At 38.4% G+C, this 16774-nt stretch overlaps 1 protein-coding gene across 5 annotated transcripts in view; it reads right to left on the bottom strand.

The window, feature by feature from the left end:
- The window catches only part of efr3a (EFR3 homolog A (S. cerevisiae)), a 105433-nt gene that overhangs the window by 47284 nt on the left and 41375 nt on the right, over positions 1-16774 (bottom strand). For all 5 annotated transcript variants that reach the window (XM_038286169.1, XM_038286167.1, XM_038286168.1 and 2 more), the window contains 2 exons: positions 12655-12776; positions 4170-4319 (listed from right to left, as the gene is read on the bottom strand). In XM_038286169.1, coding sequence (XP_038142097.1) covers positions 4170-4319; positions 12655-12776 — 272 coding nt within the window. The remainder of the gene's footprint in view (positions 1-4169; positions 4320-12654; positions 12777-16774) is intronic.

Genomic DNA, 16774 nt, shown 5'->3' with positions numbered 1-16774 from the left:
CTGAACTTCTCACTCTATCTCTAAGGGAAATCCCAGACACCCTGCAGAGAAAAAAAATTTTTTGGCCTCTTGTTTCCAAACTCTCAATCTTTTGGTCATGAGGCAAAGCTCATGACCGCAGATGAGGGTAAGAAGGTAGATCGACCAGTAAATCGAGATTTTAACTTATGTCTCAAGTCTCTCTTCACCATGACATATCAACATAGCATGCTTTATTGCATATGCTACACAATCTCCTGCTCTATTGTTCCCTCATTCATGAACAATCCTGAGACACCAACTCCTGCACTTGGGGTTGGACATCTTCAGCAACCTGGAGAAGGCACCCTACCCTTTTAAATCTCAAGACGATGGGTTTGGAATCACTGATCCACATCTGAGCCCCTGTATCCTAGGCTGTGAACTGCTCCAGTGAGAGCTATAGATTACATAAGATTTCCTTCTCAAGCCCATCAAGTTGACTTTTCTGATGATCCAGTCCTGGTATTTGAGCTTCCTTATTGTTAGCAGTAGTGTCCTGCATGCAAAGCCATATTTGTGCAGTGGTCTTGGCATAATTGCTATTAAGGGCTGGTTATACTCCAGGAGCAGTGTGTCACAGTCAGCTCGTCGCAGATATTTTTGATTTATGCCCAATATTGAAGCATGGTCTGCGCTATGTTATTCCACGTCACAACGAAGAGGGACTATCAAGAACTAGCTGTGGGTCTAGATACGGCCAAGGAGTAGAGGAAAAGGGGGCAAGATTGTGTGACAATGGAGGGACATGAGGGCGAAAATGAGTGGGGATCCAGGTGGGAAAAGGCTCCCAGCGTTCTCGCGCACCTCGCTCTGCTAGCTGGCCCAACTTCACGAGTCGTTTTCCACAATGGCGGTCTTAAAAACAAAACAAGCCGGTAGGGTACCAAACAGGAAATACGCATAGTGTAGAGCGGATGTAAACCAATCAGAGACCTCCTGTCTGTGGCACTTTTTGCGGTCAACTATAATTTTGGTCTGCGTAGGGGCACATTTGCATTCACTGCGACACACATGCAGAGGACCTGGTTTCTGAGTATAAAGCAGCCCTCAGAGGGAAGCTTTGTAAGGAAGCGTCTTTTACAGGAAGCGGAACCATGAAGAGATTTCAGCTGGACGGTTTCGATTAATGTTGTATGGATAAAAGAACATCAAAGATTTAACTCCAGCTCTAAATGAATACATTAAAACTACCTCCCTTCTTCATCCAGAGTCCATTTCTATTCACTGCCTGTTTGGGTTTTATCAGATATGAAGATGTTTACAGAAGCAAAGCTGAAGGGAAGGTTGTGTTGCAGCAAAGCAGATAATCAAACACACAGCAGCTGGAGTTCAAAGTCATTTTCAGGTGGACATCTTCATATCAGTCTTGGTGAGCGGACACTGGCTCTGTTTACGAGGTGGGAGACAAACACAGGCGGGGATTTAAGCGTCGAGACCAACAAAGCTTTTCCCTCGCTCCCTCTGCAGGCTGGACACGTCCACTGTCCCCAAGAAGCAATTAAGACAAATCCGACAGCCTTGACTGCTGCCGTCCATCAGACCCACGTAGGATTCAGTAGAAATCCCTCAACACTGATCCAGGGGTAAACTAACCATGGCTGCAACAGGCAACAATCTTATCCTAAAATGCTTTGTTTGTTCAGGGTGGAAATAAAACAACAGCACAGTTCTTTTCCTATCCATCCTCCACCCTCAGAGGCAGACATGTTTTATAGAGGGGTGAATGGAAAGTCTCCCGGTGGACGACTGAACCACAGAAAAATTCCTCATTAATGTACCAAACACTTTTTTTTAGGGTTTTGAGAAGATTCAGCTAATAAATCCATCAATCTGACTTCAAAGATGTAAAGTCAAACTCCACAGTTCTCCCTCCTCAGGCTCTATATTAATGCTATTAGAATCACAGCCAGTTTGTGTCAAAGCCAAGTGAGGCTCTACATATAAGAGACCAAGAAGGCCACATTAGCTCAGATCGTCATTTGAAAACAACTCCTGCTGAGTGTTTAAAACAGTAACAGCAGTATGCTGCAAAGCAATCAACACCAAGTTACCGTTGTTTTTTATTTCCCACCCTGATTCCACAAACACAGAGCTGCAGAAGCTTGCAGGTCTGTTACTGAGCAGATCCCAGAGCTGCAGCTTAATCCCATACGGCTGAGATCAGCTGGGAAACACATGAAGACCTCAGACCAGAGCAAAAAAGATTCAGTTCAAAGAAGAATTATCTGCTGACTGGAGGTGAAACCCATACATGGGTCTAAATTTCAGCAGGTGGACGCAAAGATGTTTAGCACATAACAGAGCGACGCAACAAGGCTTCCCCGACTTTGGAGCAAATTTCTCATTTCATCCTGGAAGGATGTCCTCTCTGGATGTGAAAAAAAAAAAAAAGTCAGTAGAGCAAAGAAATAAGAAAGCAGGATCCAAAAATAGATTTTAGTTCACATGGAAACCAAACGGATGAAATAAGAAGGAACGAGGGAAATGAGAGAAAGGAGGGAAACAAGGTGATCAATGATGAAGAGATGAAGATATGTAAAGAAAATGGTGAGGCCGATTACAGGTCAAAAAAGCACTGAAAGAAAAACAGAGTTTCTGTTATCAATATTTAGATCAAATAAATCTCTCTTTAGATGCACGTGTCTGTGTTTCTGTCCAGTCCTAAAAGTAAGATTACAATAAACTTGAAATTTTCGAAACTTTAAAACCTTCAATATGAGGAAATGAGGATTAATAAAAACAAATAGAAAATTAAGGAAACCTTGCCCTCAGCTTTTAATACAGAAGCTGCAAAGATATTATTGGCATATGCTTCACTTTGGCACACAATTAAAACTACAATTATTTATACCTAAGAGATTAGCTAAAAGACTTAAGTTTAAAGTCTTTTAGATTAATGAATCTGCCTGGGAATCATTAACATTCTGGATGGGGGAGAAAGCTGAAGATTAGGGTGATGCCAAGGATGCCCTAAAGTTTGCCAGCAAATAAAGTTAAAAAGAAACTAAGTTTTTTTTAAAAACAACCCCAAAAAAAACAAAAGTAAAAAAATAAATAAAGGTTTATTAATTATATGATATTTTGAAGCTGATAAATGTAAAAAGATAGGATCTTAATCATTCTGGAACATTAAAACCTATTCAAAATATTGTGCAAACAGAAAAATTTATTTTTTTGAATTAAACCTTTTTTACCATTTTTATGCTTTTAGAGATGCTTATCAAGACAAAACTTCATATGATAATTAAAACAATGTCACATCAAAATCCGTCAGGGGTATGAATCATTTTAGGCACAAGACTTACTGCAGCAGTATGACCAGAGCCCAGGCTTAAACCAGAGTATTCCTTCATCACAGACCTCCATCACAAGCTTAGATGATTCTAACTCTGGACTGTGCAGCCTCACGTTTCAAAACCTTAGAAAGTTTGTTCTCAGGATATTGTTTGCCTACTAATATTTAATGGGAGCCATAGTGTAAAGGAATCGTCTTCCGATAAGAAAACTAAATATTTATTTTTCATGCTTGAATGTGATGCAGTTTGTTGAGTTCTAGTAAATTCTCCTCTCATCCATTTGCATTTCCAAGGTCATGATTTCTGTTGTATATTTCCATAACTCACCAACTGAACCAGACTGAATGGCTGGCAAAAAAAAAAGACCAGAGATTAGCAGCATCAATCTTTCCTCCTGAATCTCAAAGTGAACTGCAGACCTCATGCAGGAACACATAGTGTCAGAGAGCTCTCAGGAACAATGCAGCTTCAGGATTTAGAAGCTTTTGTTATCTGCACAATGACCCAGATCCAGATGAAAGTTAGGAGGTCTGGGGTTTGGGCACATGATGATGGGGATTACTCCAGACGGAGGATAGGAAACTGTACCAGATACACCCAAAGAGATGTGACTGGAGCTAATGGAACATTTTATTTGGGATCCAAAGTATCCTGAAAGTTCATGGGAATTTTTAAAGCAGACCAAACGAAGACGGTGTAGACTCTGCACTGTTAGAAAACTGAAAACATCAGCAGAAACAGATGTAGGTGGGAAAAAAAAACAACCTTAGATACTTATCCATTAGTTAGAAATGTGTGTCATGTGAGGACGCCTCTGACAAACAAACAGAACCTCAGTGTGGAGTTCAGTACCTGTCCAGGTCCTCAGCGTCCTGCATGTTGAACAGCATGGAGGGAATCAGCTTTTCCATGTGCTGAGGCTCCCAGATGATGGCCTGCAGCTCATCGTTCACAGTCTTCCTCACCACACCCTGAAGACCTTTGATCCCAGCAACACGGATCCTGAGAACAGATACAGGAGATCTCAGACTGTTTGGTGAAGCATTGAAGATGAAGCATTGGAGGTTATTTCCTGTACACTGGAAGTTTGTACTTATATAAAATGGCTGATTTTTATTAAGAGAGATTTAACACGACAGAGCTAAAGAAAAGCATTTTGCTCTGAAATCTAATAGAATTTCACTACAGTTTGGTTTGAGTTGAAGTTTATTCAAATATGATTAGAAAGAATGACTAGAAAATGTATGAATTTTCTCTTGAGTAAAACACTGAAATATTTTAGGTCCTATTTTATCTTTGAAGTCTGGACCAAACTGATTAATTCAAGTCATTTTGTTTAAATTTCGCTGAAATAAATGTTTGCTAAAAAAAAAAAATCATCTGACATTCTGTCAGCATTAATATATTGAAAAAAGAAAAAGATAACTAGGCAAAAAGAAAAAGATTTTCTTCCAGCAGCAAAGCTTCACACCTTGATTCTTGTTGTGAAATGTGAAAAACGAGAATATATATTTAAATGAGACTGATCTGCTTAAACTTCATAAGTCAGGAAATGGCAATAGTCAGCTAAACCAGCTGTATCTATGGTCAGAGCCACAATAAACATCTTTTTTTTTTTTTAGAACTGGAACAGACAAGGCTGGATCACTGACACTGCAGCCCAGGGGACATCCTGGGGCCACTGAGGCTCCAAAAAGACCATCTGAAGGTCCAGAGAACCTTGCTGAAGTTCACAGAATCATCACCTCATTCACTACCAAGAACAAATAAATAAGTAATAAACATCCAGAGGTTTTTAGGAGTTGGGCTGAAGTAATTAAATGTGATTCATTATTTATTGGAATAATTTCATTATTTAAACACTCGTTAACCAAAGTGCACAGACTCTAAAAGATTTAATAACAAAACAGGAAACTCAAAGCAGTAATTAAACCAAAAAACATTAATAAAACTAGAAAAGCAATCAGAGAGCACACATCTCTGCCAAGCAGAAAATTTTGCACCATATTGTGACTAAGCTTTAGCTAATACTCACATGATTTGGATCATTACAATATTTTAATGACTTGTTCCTTGGCATGAGGTGCACCTTTGGTAAAAATTGTTCTTAAAAATCCTTTCATATGTTTCTAATTAAAGCCCAGCATGTATCTGCAGCCTCTGGTGTCTGTTCTGCGAGGCATGGCTCACCTTTCCTGTGTTTTTAACTTCAGCATAATGCTTCTAGACTTTTTGGATTTGGGTGCTGAAGCTGTCAATAAGCACTGCTGCCACCCTCTGGTTTAGGAGGGTTCTGCCGAATAATGTTAAAGAATAAAAAAAAAAAATAAATCCTGCATCCGCATCATGATTATGATGCGGATGCAGGAATTTTTTTTTTTTTTTTGTATCATCACCAAAATTGTATGAATTTTTCCTTGGACTGAGGCCAGTGGTGTCACCAGGGGGTGGCCAGGGCATTGCACAGGGTGGCCATGGCCACCCCCTGGCCCCCCCACTCCCCAGTGTAAATTGTAGAACTTTCAGTTTAGCATTTCATCCTATCATGTACAGCCAGTGCATAACATTAAATATCATACATTAAACCAAGGTATGAGTAGATTTTACCTTAGTCTTTATGATTTCTATAGGCAGGTTTACCACAATATTAGATTCAAACCCTGAAATTATGGCTTTTAGTTTCAATGTGCCACCCCAAGATTTTTAGTGGCGCCATCTGGCTCCCCTCCTATGAAACATTTGTGGATGCGCCACTGACTAAGGCTCACCTTTGATAAAATTACATTTAAATCCGTTTATTCAAGTTATCCTGTACAAAGAAAGACAGACAAACAAACTTGACTAAAAACACTGCTTGGCGGAGATAAATAGAAACTTTTGCATTAAAGATGAACCTTCTTCGTCTTTAGATGGTTTGTATCTGGTGTTGTCAGATGAGCATACCCAGTCAGACCAGCATACCCACAGTCAAAACCCGTTTATCTCTTTAGTTTTGTACGAAAAATAAACTAAACTACTTAAACAGGCGTGTATCCCTTTAGTCCTGTACAATAATACAATTAAATGTCTTACTTTATGGTGTTTTTTTTAAGCATATGGCGATCTGACCTTAAATTGTTTTTTTTTTGTACATTACTACAGGGATACACCAAGGTGAGATAGTTTAAAGTCTATTTTTTGAACAAAGCTGAAGGGATAAATGCTGGTCTGACAGGGTATGCTGATCTGACAGAACACGGGAACTCAAGCACCAAAACTCAAAGACAAAATCTCTCACCTCAATCTCGCACCTTTTTCTATCTATTCATTCTTTCCGTTATTAAAAAGTTGTCAACGGATTTATTGATTTGCAAAAGTAATTCTGCCACTTGTTAAATTTTCCATTTTGCCAAACAAGGAGATTACTTTGTTTATTCAGGCTTGTTATTTATTCAGAGCATCGCTTCTTAGATCATTTGATAAATCTATATAATTATTGATAGACTAATTAATATTTTACAAAAAAAATGATAGTTGCAACTTTAATTTATTTATTTTTTTATTTAATTAACTGTAAAACAGGCTCTCAGTTTAGAGAACAGGAAAAAAAACAAGAAAGCAATCATCTCTCCTCTCTGACCTTTATTCTGTGGAAAACTTCATGCCCTCCTCCAGGATGTGGAGGAATAGTTGATTCGGTAGAGACGGGCTTAAAAACAAAAGCTTAAACCTTTGTAAACCTAATGATTCGTGGTTAATTGTTGAAACATATTTAGAAAAACTCAGCAAAAGTCCAGCTGCTTTTGATTCAAACCTGTTCTGTTTGCTATGGCCTGGATGACACAGGCCGGATTCAGAAAGATGTCTAATGTCGGTAAAGAACACAGCTCTGCTGCACTGGAACAAACAGACGGCTCAGTTACATTGAAAGCATTGGATGGTTTTCTTTGGGCCCTTAGTTCGGTACCATCACTCTGCAGGACACAACAATCCAAGCCGCCTCTTTGATGTGTTTTCTAAAACAACTGGACCTCCTGCTGAGCCTCAGTTTGGAAAAGCTACACAGGCCGACTAGTGGGATACTACGTGCTCCGTCTCATGCTGGGGACCCGTCGGGTCAGGGGCCCTTCCTGTGCAGTCTGTCGGACCCAGAGGAGTAGACCAACCTTTGTCCCCCAGATTCATCTGAGTCAAGGGATGAGAGGATTAACTTTCTGAATCCTGCAGTAACAACAGACACCAGCTTCAGAACGTCGTCTAATCTGCAGCTTTTCTTTTATGATGGTGACAAGACTTCTTGGCATGATGTAAAAGTTTGTTAAACTGAATTAAACAGAACTTTCCTTACTGTGAATTAATTAAAATTTTATTTAACTAATAAATAACTAGAGAGGAAAACTGATTTCATTAGTCTTGAAATGACTGTCAGTGTTGATTGAACTGGGATATTTTAATTGAATTTTTAATTGCATTTAATTAAACTAATCTCATTTAACTGGAATAGTCGAAAGGTTTTAGGTGTGTAACTCGTAGTAGACAAATAAAAGTTAATTATAACTAAAGTTAGCTTAAAAACTTTCATGTTTTTTTTGTTGGTATAAAAGTTTGGGTCTGACACAAAGTGGGTTTTAACCAGCAACTTATTCCCCCATCATTGCACCATACTGGGTCTGCAGAACCGGGATGGTCCCAGATGTTTGGACCAGTCAAAAGGTACAATGCTTTTTACCCTTCAGCTTTGGACATAAAAACTCTAAGAACAATTATACAAAAAAGAAGGGCAGGCGATCCCTCCTCAGGCATGATCCAGCTGCTTCCTGCTAAATCCTATTTGGGAATTCATCTCTACCACCTGAGACGTCACAAAAAAGAATAATGAAATACAGAAGAGCGCCTACTATACTGCGAGGTATGAAATCGTATCTCAAAAATACCCCCAAACAGCATCCCAACCCCCCCATCATACATACAAATAGAAATGAAAGTCCCATTTTCTGCCCAAATATCTCCACCACTCAGAGGTCTCAGCTGCCGTTTCAAAGGTTTACCAAACAATGTTAGCAGCTCTGAAGGTAGCTGGCTATTTTCCCAGTAAATGAGACAGGAGAGACTTCGGATATTGTTTCCATCCTCTGCTCATCTTTATTAGAGTCAAAAGCCGACCCTGTCAGAAGGAGACAACCCACCGTGACCCACAATGCATCCATTCAAAAGCTATTTTTATTCTCCTCATAATAATAGGACTGGCAGTGTTGAGGAGCTTCATCTTCAAAACAATAAAAGCTATATTTAATTTATGTGCTAAATCAGTCTTATTGAATAAAATAAAAGCAGCTTGTGTTTTATTTATTTCAATATAAACATATGAGAATAAAAAGATTATTACTTTGAACATAATATTTACTTTCACTGCCATGGTCGGCTTCAGAGTCACGCTCCTAGAAAATAAAAGCAACAGGGAAAAATCAAAATTTTCTTCTAAACTTTAAATCTGGAAACAACAGAACTGTGGTGAGCAGGGAGTTTTACTCTGTTCACCAAAGTTCTGCCAACAAATAACATTCCTAAACCAACACCCACACACAGTTATTCAACTTGGACAGGAAAATAAACTATAGAAACACAACACAAAATCAGGTAATTATGTTAAATAACATCTCATGAAGGAATTCAGAGGAGGGAAAATGTGGGGACCCAAGTAACCAACCCTGCAGAATTCCGGACATAATATATGCCTTGGATAAAATCAAACATCAGTCAACTTTTTTATTGCAGCATTTAAGTTTGAATATTATCTCTCTAATAATTTGAATAAATATTTACCAGATTTTACTGTAAAATGAAAAACATTCAACAGAAATTTTTATCCAGCACTTTCTTCAAAAATATTTGCAATATGTAATAGATAAAAGTAAAATGATCTGATTATCTTTAAAAGATCTGTCAATAGTTTTGATTTAAATGCTATTAAACTTAAATGTTACATCAAAATCATTTTGTTTTTAAACCAATAATGAGTAACTGTTCAAACTTTTGTGATTAGAGGTTGACTTACAATTGAAGGACACCTCTCTTATTCAATCTCTGTCATGGCCCACTTTTTCCGACACTAAGCAGAGTGAAGAGGGTGGCAGTAACCCTGCCACATAAAACTATAAATGCGCAGACTGCTTTACGGAATACGTCACTTCCACATCGGGAACAACGATAGAAGTTGATGCGTACAAGTTTCCCTGAGAGACTGTATTTGCATTAATATAGTACAAAAAAAGATAAATGTTTCTTATTTTCAGCGTCGTCATATAAAATTTTTTCCACCAGTTAGATTAATTACCTCATTGCTGTACATTTTTTACACAGCCACTGAAAACAGAAATGTAGTTCCACGTAGGCAAAAAAAAAATTAAAATAAATACAGCTTTTCTGCACTGAGGGAGCCAAAATTGACCAAAACTGAAAGTCCTTTAGAACAGCTTTAATGTCACTAATCGATAACCTATTTATATGAAACTATTCTAAAATCGTCACTATTTTTTTTTTTACAAATTATTTAAATCTAACCATAAGCAATTAATGTTATCCTATGCTTTAAAACTTTAGTTTACAGCACAAACAGCACAACATAAAATAACTCGGTTCCAAATAGCAAACCATGTGGAACACCAGAAGTTATTTCCAAAACATGGAATTCAGAATTATTTATCCTTTTACACAAACCTCTACTTTTCTGTTTTGTTTTTCTTGAAATAAAGTTTGGGTCAAATATATGCAACAGCCCCTAGTCCATGTTGTCAACATTTTTAAAAAGCAGCAAATCAAATATCAAAAAGTCATAAAAAAAAAGTTTTTAAAGTTTGTTAAGTTTTCTGACCTTTAATGAGTCTTACTACCTAAATTATGTTACTCAAATTGAAAATTCATTATGTTTTAATTAATGCCTCAGTATTTAAAGTATTTCTAAGATTTGTGTTTGGGCTCAACGATAAGAATTTAGTATTTAGCTCCCAAAGTTCATCAGGCTCTCAACGCTGCAACAGTCATTACAGAACTATGAGCTTGCCTGCATACGTTTAGAATGTGTATAAATAAAGGCTTTGTTTATATCCCTACATGCAGACTGTGCTTGCTTCTTTTATTTAAGGATTAACGTTTCTCTAAAAAGCTTGTTTGGTTTCTTTGAATGTTTTTCCACCTACCAACAGGCTTGTAAGGTTCCTCCGGCTCTAATCCTGTGGGCTCGCTTCTCTAAATAACCCTCCCTTGCCTCTGAAGATTGCTGCGTATGACTAATTATTCCAGAGTGCTGGATTCAGATTAGGACCCAGTCTATTTGGAAACCGTTTAGTAATCAGTCTATATGCAGAAGTAAATAGAGTTCAGATGAACTTGCACAAACAGACACTGGTGTTAAGTTATAACTTGTCAAGTTAAGCCTTTTTGGTGCAGCTTTGCCACAAGACACTGTTGATTATCCAGATATAAGGAATGAAGCCCCCCCCCCCCAAAAAAAAAGCAGCAATTTTTTGAAACAGACTTTATTTTGAAACACAAAATGATCAAAGGAAGAGAAGGTCTGCATGTTTTTTTTTTTTTTTGGTTTTCATTGCCACACTGGAGATGATGGAGAGCCATGTGACAGAAGGATTTGTCTTGGGTGAGCCAGTTATTCTCACTCCCTTCATCAACACTATGCTCTTATTTCTCTGTTAGAAAGTGAAGCGAAGCACTCGTGAGGAGGTGTTACACAGCCATGTGGTCTCAGTGGAATGGAGAGGTTATGAAATATGGATCAGCAGGAGATATATTTATATCTGCTTTATAATGGATATGTGTGGGATGCGGGGTTTGTTACTCGGTCTCTCTGGACATGGATGTTGATGTGACAAAACATGGAGGGTTAGGTTGTAACCAGAGGAAGACCTTTTCAACCGAGCAGCAGGTTTTCTTTGAAGAAGGATCTGAATCCTGACGGAAGATTTTAAAGCTATTCCATATAGCCTAACTGTGAAATTCAACAACAATTTGGCTTAATGAACCCCAACCTGCTCTATTCTTCAAATTTGGGAAAATTGAGTAGATAGAGCAATTCCTCCCACAGCAATTTTTGACTCAGACAAATAAATGAGTCTTTTTTGAACTCTTACACTATCTTGAGCTAGAAGTGATGAATTCAGCTTCATAATGCCAAAGGGTCTCCCTCTGTGTACCTGTGGATCTCTGAGTCATGGCTGTTTTGATGCTATAAGCAGCGCTGCATCTCACTGTGAATCCAATAAATGACCACAGATATGTGCGCTGCATTGTGATGCCCTGAAGCAGGTGACAGATGCAGGTCTCACACAGACTGTCTGCTGCAGCCCCAGTCATAATTTTTCCCTCAGTTACCCATCATCCTAATGTTTTAACTGAACCTGGATCCAGTACATCAAAAGCTTAGCCTTGGTTAGTCCTGTTATTGGATGGTTTGGTTTTCTTTGTATTTAACTAGTCAAAAGTTAACATAGTGTAAACATTAAAAAATTCTGTTTGATCGAAGCAGACTAGCCAACTAGATGTGCCATCCTCTGACCTTCTGGTTAAACCTTTTCAAAGGATGCAGGAAACATTTATGGTTTTAGATGAGCTTCATCAGGACCAAACCCTGAAATATATTCACTACAGATGATCTACGGAGAGTTAAGGCACTAGAATTCAAAACAAAAGCACACATGGATGGTTGAAAGATAAATATACAGATGGTGAATATACTATAATAAGGTTACGTATTTTTTTTACTACTGTCTGAGCAAACAGTGAGCAGCTTTTAAACTCTCCCTAGCTCAAAACGTATCTGGAGCGACTCTGACAATCTCCATTGTTTTTCTGCTCCATCTCTAAGCTCACGACTTGTTTAACTATATTTAAATAAATCACCCCGACCGGTCAATCAAAGACAGGCCTTTTTTTAAAATCCAATTAAAGTAATCTCTATAATACACAAAAATAAAATAAAACAACAGACTGTGCTCCCACTACTTTTTTACCTACAGCATTTACGGCCATTAAATTAGTGTACAGCGTGAGCATCTGATACCATCAGACCACATTCAGCTGACTGAATATTACATTTGAAAAACAACATTTCACATCACTTGGAATATTATCGCAATAATTAATGGACACAGTGATGTTGTGATATAATTTTATGAAGCTTCAGAAATAATATATTTAACACAGATTTTCCTGCAACAATCCAACCATAGACAATAGTTCTAAAATCTGTCATTCTTATCATCCAGTCCATGTAAACTTGACCATGAGAGTGCAGCAGAATACGGTACAATAACTACAGTTGAGTAGATGCTGTAAGAAGACATACCTGGTTCTGGTCTCTGGGTCTTCATGAGTGGAGTGGCACATGGCGCTGAACTGAGAGACGAAGAAGTCATAGCGACGATGGTAGGAAGGGGTGTCCTCCTCGATGTTAGCAAACTTCACAAACTACAACAAAGAGACAAGAAGAAGGAAGTTTTAGAAAAAGGATAAATCCAAAAAGTGGAGGTGAAAACACAACAACATCTTATTGATTTCCCAGCAGATGATCTGCCTACAGAGTATTTCTAGTGATCAGCTTGAATTTCTATAAAGCAAGTGTAAACATAGTAGTAAACATAGATATATATGAAGGTCTCTGAAGTTTGTTTTGGTATAAATCTGGCCTCGCTACCTTCGTTGAGTCTTAATTCCGGCTGTAAGGCGTGGAGGTGGGCGCACCATGAAATGGAACATGAGGGAGGATGATTTTGGAACAAGATGTGTCAAATGTGACTTTAGTTTTCCATTTGGAACAAACTTGCAAGAATCTCGAAAATGATTGTAACGAGTAGTTTGGGTGTAAAAAGAGATCAAGGTTAATACTATCTGGAATCGACCCAATGGCAACTGCCAGATTGTTCTGCCTATGAAGGAATGCAAGCTTGTGACAATAAATCTCAGCAAACTAAGTAATGTTTTAACTGGTAAATGTGAGACATAAATTAGGAATTTAGCCTAAAAAGCAAACATTAAGGACTGATAATGGACACAGTAATGTTGACCGTGAATAAAATGGCGTCTGATGACTTTTACAGTTTCAAACGTATACAATCAGCCTGTGTATCAATATTAAAAGCCCATGCCAGAACGTAGCCTTGGACATTGTTTATCCCTACACAAATTCATAATTAAGCAGTCCAAGCATTTCTAAGTTAAACATAAGCAAGAAAGCTGCTTTATTGAGCTGCTTATACCACTCAGCTGAAGGCCTTTGTTTATCTTTTATATTTCCCAAGACTCCTTTTTAGTTTTGGAAATAGAATAACTTTGTTCCATTCTATAAGTACTTTAGATATTGTTTTTCTCTTATCTGGTCCACTATGCCTTCCATGCCAGTTTTGTTGGAGGGATTTACAGGTGGCGCCACATCAAATACGTTGTAACAGCGCTGTGAGTACTTTCTGGTTTTTGTAAAAGGGACAGAAAATCCAGACATCTAGGATTCAAATGAATAGGAATAAAACTCTGATAAATCCTTATAGCTTTGAAATATATATAATAAAAAAAAAAAAAAAAAAAAAAAAAAAAAACTTTTTTATAAATAAGATATTTGGACGGCGAATTGCTGCAGTCGATGTTCCTTCCCGATAAGGTCAATGTAGCTTAAGGTAATGGGTCTTAAATTATGGTTAACAGTGTCTTTGGAGAGCACAATGCTTGAATCATTACAAAGAAAATTCTTCAGAGGAAAAAGCAGCTTGCAAGTTTTCCATTTCACTGGCTGTGTTCCCAGGGCATCGTTCTGCCTCCATTCCTCTTCACCCTTTACACCTTGGACTAGAACACGGATAGCTGCCATTCTAGGCTGTCTTTCTGAGGGGAATGAGCTGGAGGTCATCATGGACTTTGGAGACTGGTGTGAGAAAAGCCACCTGTGTCTTAACTCCAGTAAGACCAAAGAGATGGTGATCGACTTCAGGAGAAGACCCCCACCTCAACCCCACCGTGAACATCCAGGGACAGGACATAGAAACTGTGGAGAGTGTCAAATACCTGGGTGTTCATGTCAATAACAAACTAGACTGGACTCATACCACCGACGCCCTGTATAAGAAGGGCCAGAGCCGCTTCCACCTCCTGAGGAGGCTGAGGTCCTTTGGAGTGAGCGGGCCCTTGCTTAAAACCTTCTATGACTCTGTGGTGGCACCAGCCCTCCTCTAAGCTGTTGTCTGCTGGGTTCCTAGCAGCACAGAGCGGGAGCAAATGAGACTGAACAAACTGGTAAGAAAGGCCTGTTCTGTTCTAGTCTGCATTCTGGACTTAGTGGAGGAAGTGGCTGAGAGGAAGGTGCTGTCCAAGCTTACATCCATCATGGACAAGACCGTCCACCCTCTGCACCAGACTGTGGAGAAGCTGAGCAGCACCTTTAGAAAAAGACTTTTACACCCCGTTTGTAAAAAGGAGCGGTACAATGCTGATTCAACAAGTAGACTTCTCCACTGTGAGATGAATATAGTCAATGAATCAATCACAAAAATATTTGTTTACCTTTATGTTTTTAGCTGTAATCATTTGCTACTGCTTTTTATTGTTAACTGATCTGTTAACCAGAGGCCTTTTTTTAAATCCACCAAAAATGATTCTTTCCTTTCCAGAAGCCACCCCTTTCTCTCACCCTTTTAATGATGATCACCAGCGACTCTTGTAGCCTGAAGGTCTGTCAAAGTTGGCCTTCAGCTCCTCTTACACTAATCTTCGGACTATTCCTTGGAGTAAACAATGATTCTTCGGGTCTCCACATATCATCAGAGTTTCAAATTGTTATGATCCTTATTTAAACTGAAGAGAAAATGATGAGCTCTTTTGGTTGTAGAGGCTAAATGCTTATTATTATTGTAATAAAGGAGGGTGCAGAATGCAAATAACAACAAAAAAATGTCAGACTTGGTACTTCACAGATGCCTCATGGCAGAGCAATGAAGCAATGCGAGAGTGGCTAGAACAAACGGCTCTATTTGTTTTACTTCCCTTGGGTGAAGCTGAAAAAGCTCGCTCTGAAATGAGGATCCATTAACCCATCGAGTGAAATGGGACGTTTTTAACTTTATTATGCTCACTAATTGTTAAAGCATTAAATTGTTAAAGTCAAAGGCAGAAAGGCCGAGTGCTATCAGCCTATGATATTCCTACTAACAGCTTTATTCTATGTTCAGGTTCGGCTGCCTACAACAGAAAGTAGGAGATTCTGAGTTTTAGTCCTGGGATTGGAGCAAAAAAATATATATAAATCAAAATGATGATAATTGAAAGAAACAATGAACAGATGAGATGCAGAAAACTGGAAGTAATTATCTGAGGCTTCTAGTATCCAGCTGGGGTATTCAGGTTGCTCTCTGAGATTAATGAAGATTCTATTTGTGATAAACATGGAAATATTTGAGGAAAGGCTTAATTGCCAATTATGATGGATTTTAAAATTGAGTCTCTTGACATTTTCAATCAAATTAAAAATTATCTCTGCAGTAAATCTGTTTTTTAAATCCATGACACCCACCATCAAAGCCGCTACTCCCTACTTGAACATTTTGAATTTGTTATAATAAGGCTTTTTCAAAATAATAAAAAAATGTTTTATGCTTTTTCCTCCCATCAGGACTTAAAACACCCTGCTGAAAAATGTATCTGCTGTGTGGCTGACAATAAAAACCTGGATTCAAAAACCTGTTGGCTTTAACTTAGGCCTGCAGGGTGCCTGGTTATTGGGTGAGGGGAGGGGGACATGAGACAGGTCACTTGTCCATCACATAGGACAAGCAATCTTCAACTCCAGTCCTTGAATATCAGGGTCTTGCATCTCTGCTTCAACACACCCAAGTCAAATAATAAGGTCATTAGGAGGATTCTAGATCCTGAGGACATAATTCCATCATTTGATTCAGGCCTGTTGGCCAATTCTATAAGTTCCAGGAGACCTGAATTATCAGTCATGTTTGGACTGTAGTAGAAAGCCGTAATGTTTTGGGAAAATCTAAGCATACAATAATAGAAGCTGCAAATACCATGCAGAAAGACCCGGGCCAGGATTTAAATAAAATACCTTGTTTCTGCAAAGTAACCAGACTCTGAGCTACTGACACCCATTGATGGACTTTTTGGCAAACCTGTGAAGAAACTGTTGCAGTGATAGATTCTACTAAAGATAAATGCACAAATTACTTTTTCTAGATCCTGATTGGACATTAGTCCTTGAATCCTGGGGGTGTTCTTGATGTGATAAAAGGCTGACTTAGTAACTGCCTTTATGTGCCTCTGAAGGTTCAGGTCTGAATCCATCATGAAACCAAGATTTCAGTCATAATCAGTGTTTTCTAGCTGTAGTAGCTAAGGCTGTCAGACAACTCTGGATCTATCCTCATTTGGTCCGAAGGTTATTACCTCAGTTTGATTTTTATTGATTTCGAAGA

The sequence above is a fragment of the Cyprinodon tularosa genome, unplaced genomic scaffold (genome assembly GCF_016077235.1).
Source record: "Cyprinodon tularosa strain WSP-4 unplaced genomic scaffold, ASM1607723v1 ctg221, whole genome shotgun sequence".
Lineage (NCBI taxonomy): Eukaryota > Metazoa > Chordata > Actinopteri > Cyprinodontiformes > Cyprinodontidae > Cyprinodon > Cyprinodon tularosa.
The sequence above is the reverse complement of the archived record's forward strand: the minus strand, read 5'-3'. Positions and strand labels throughout refer to the sequence as shown.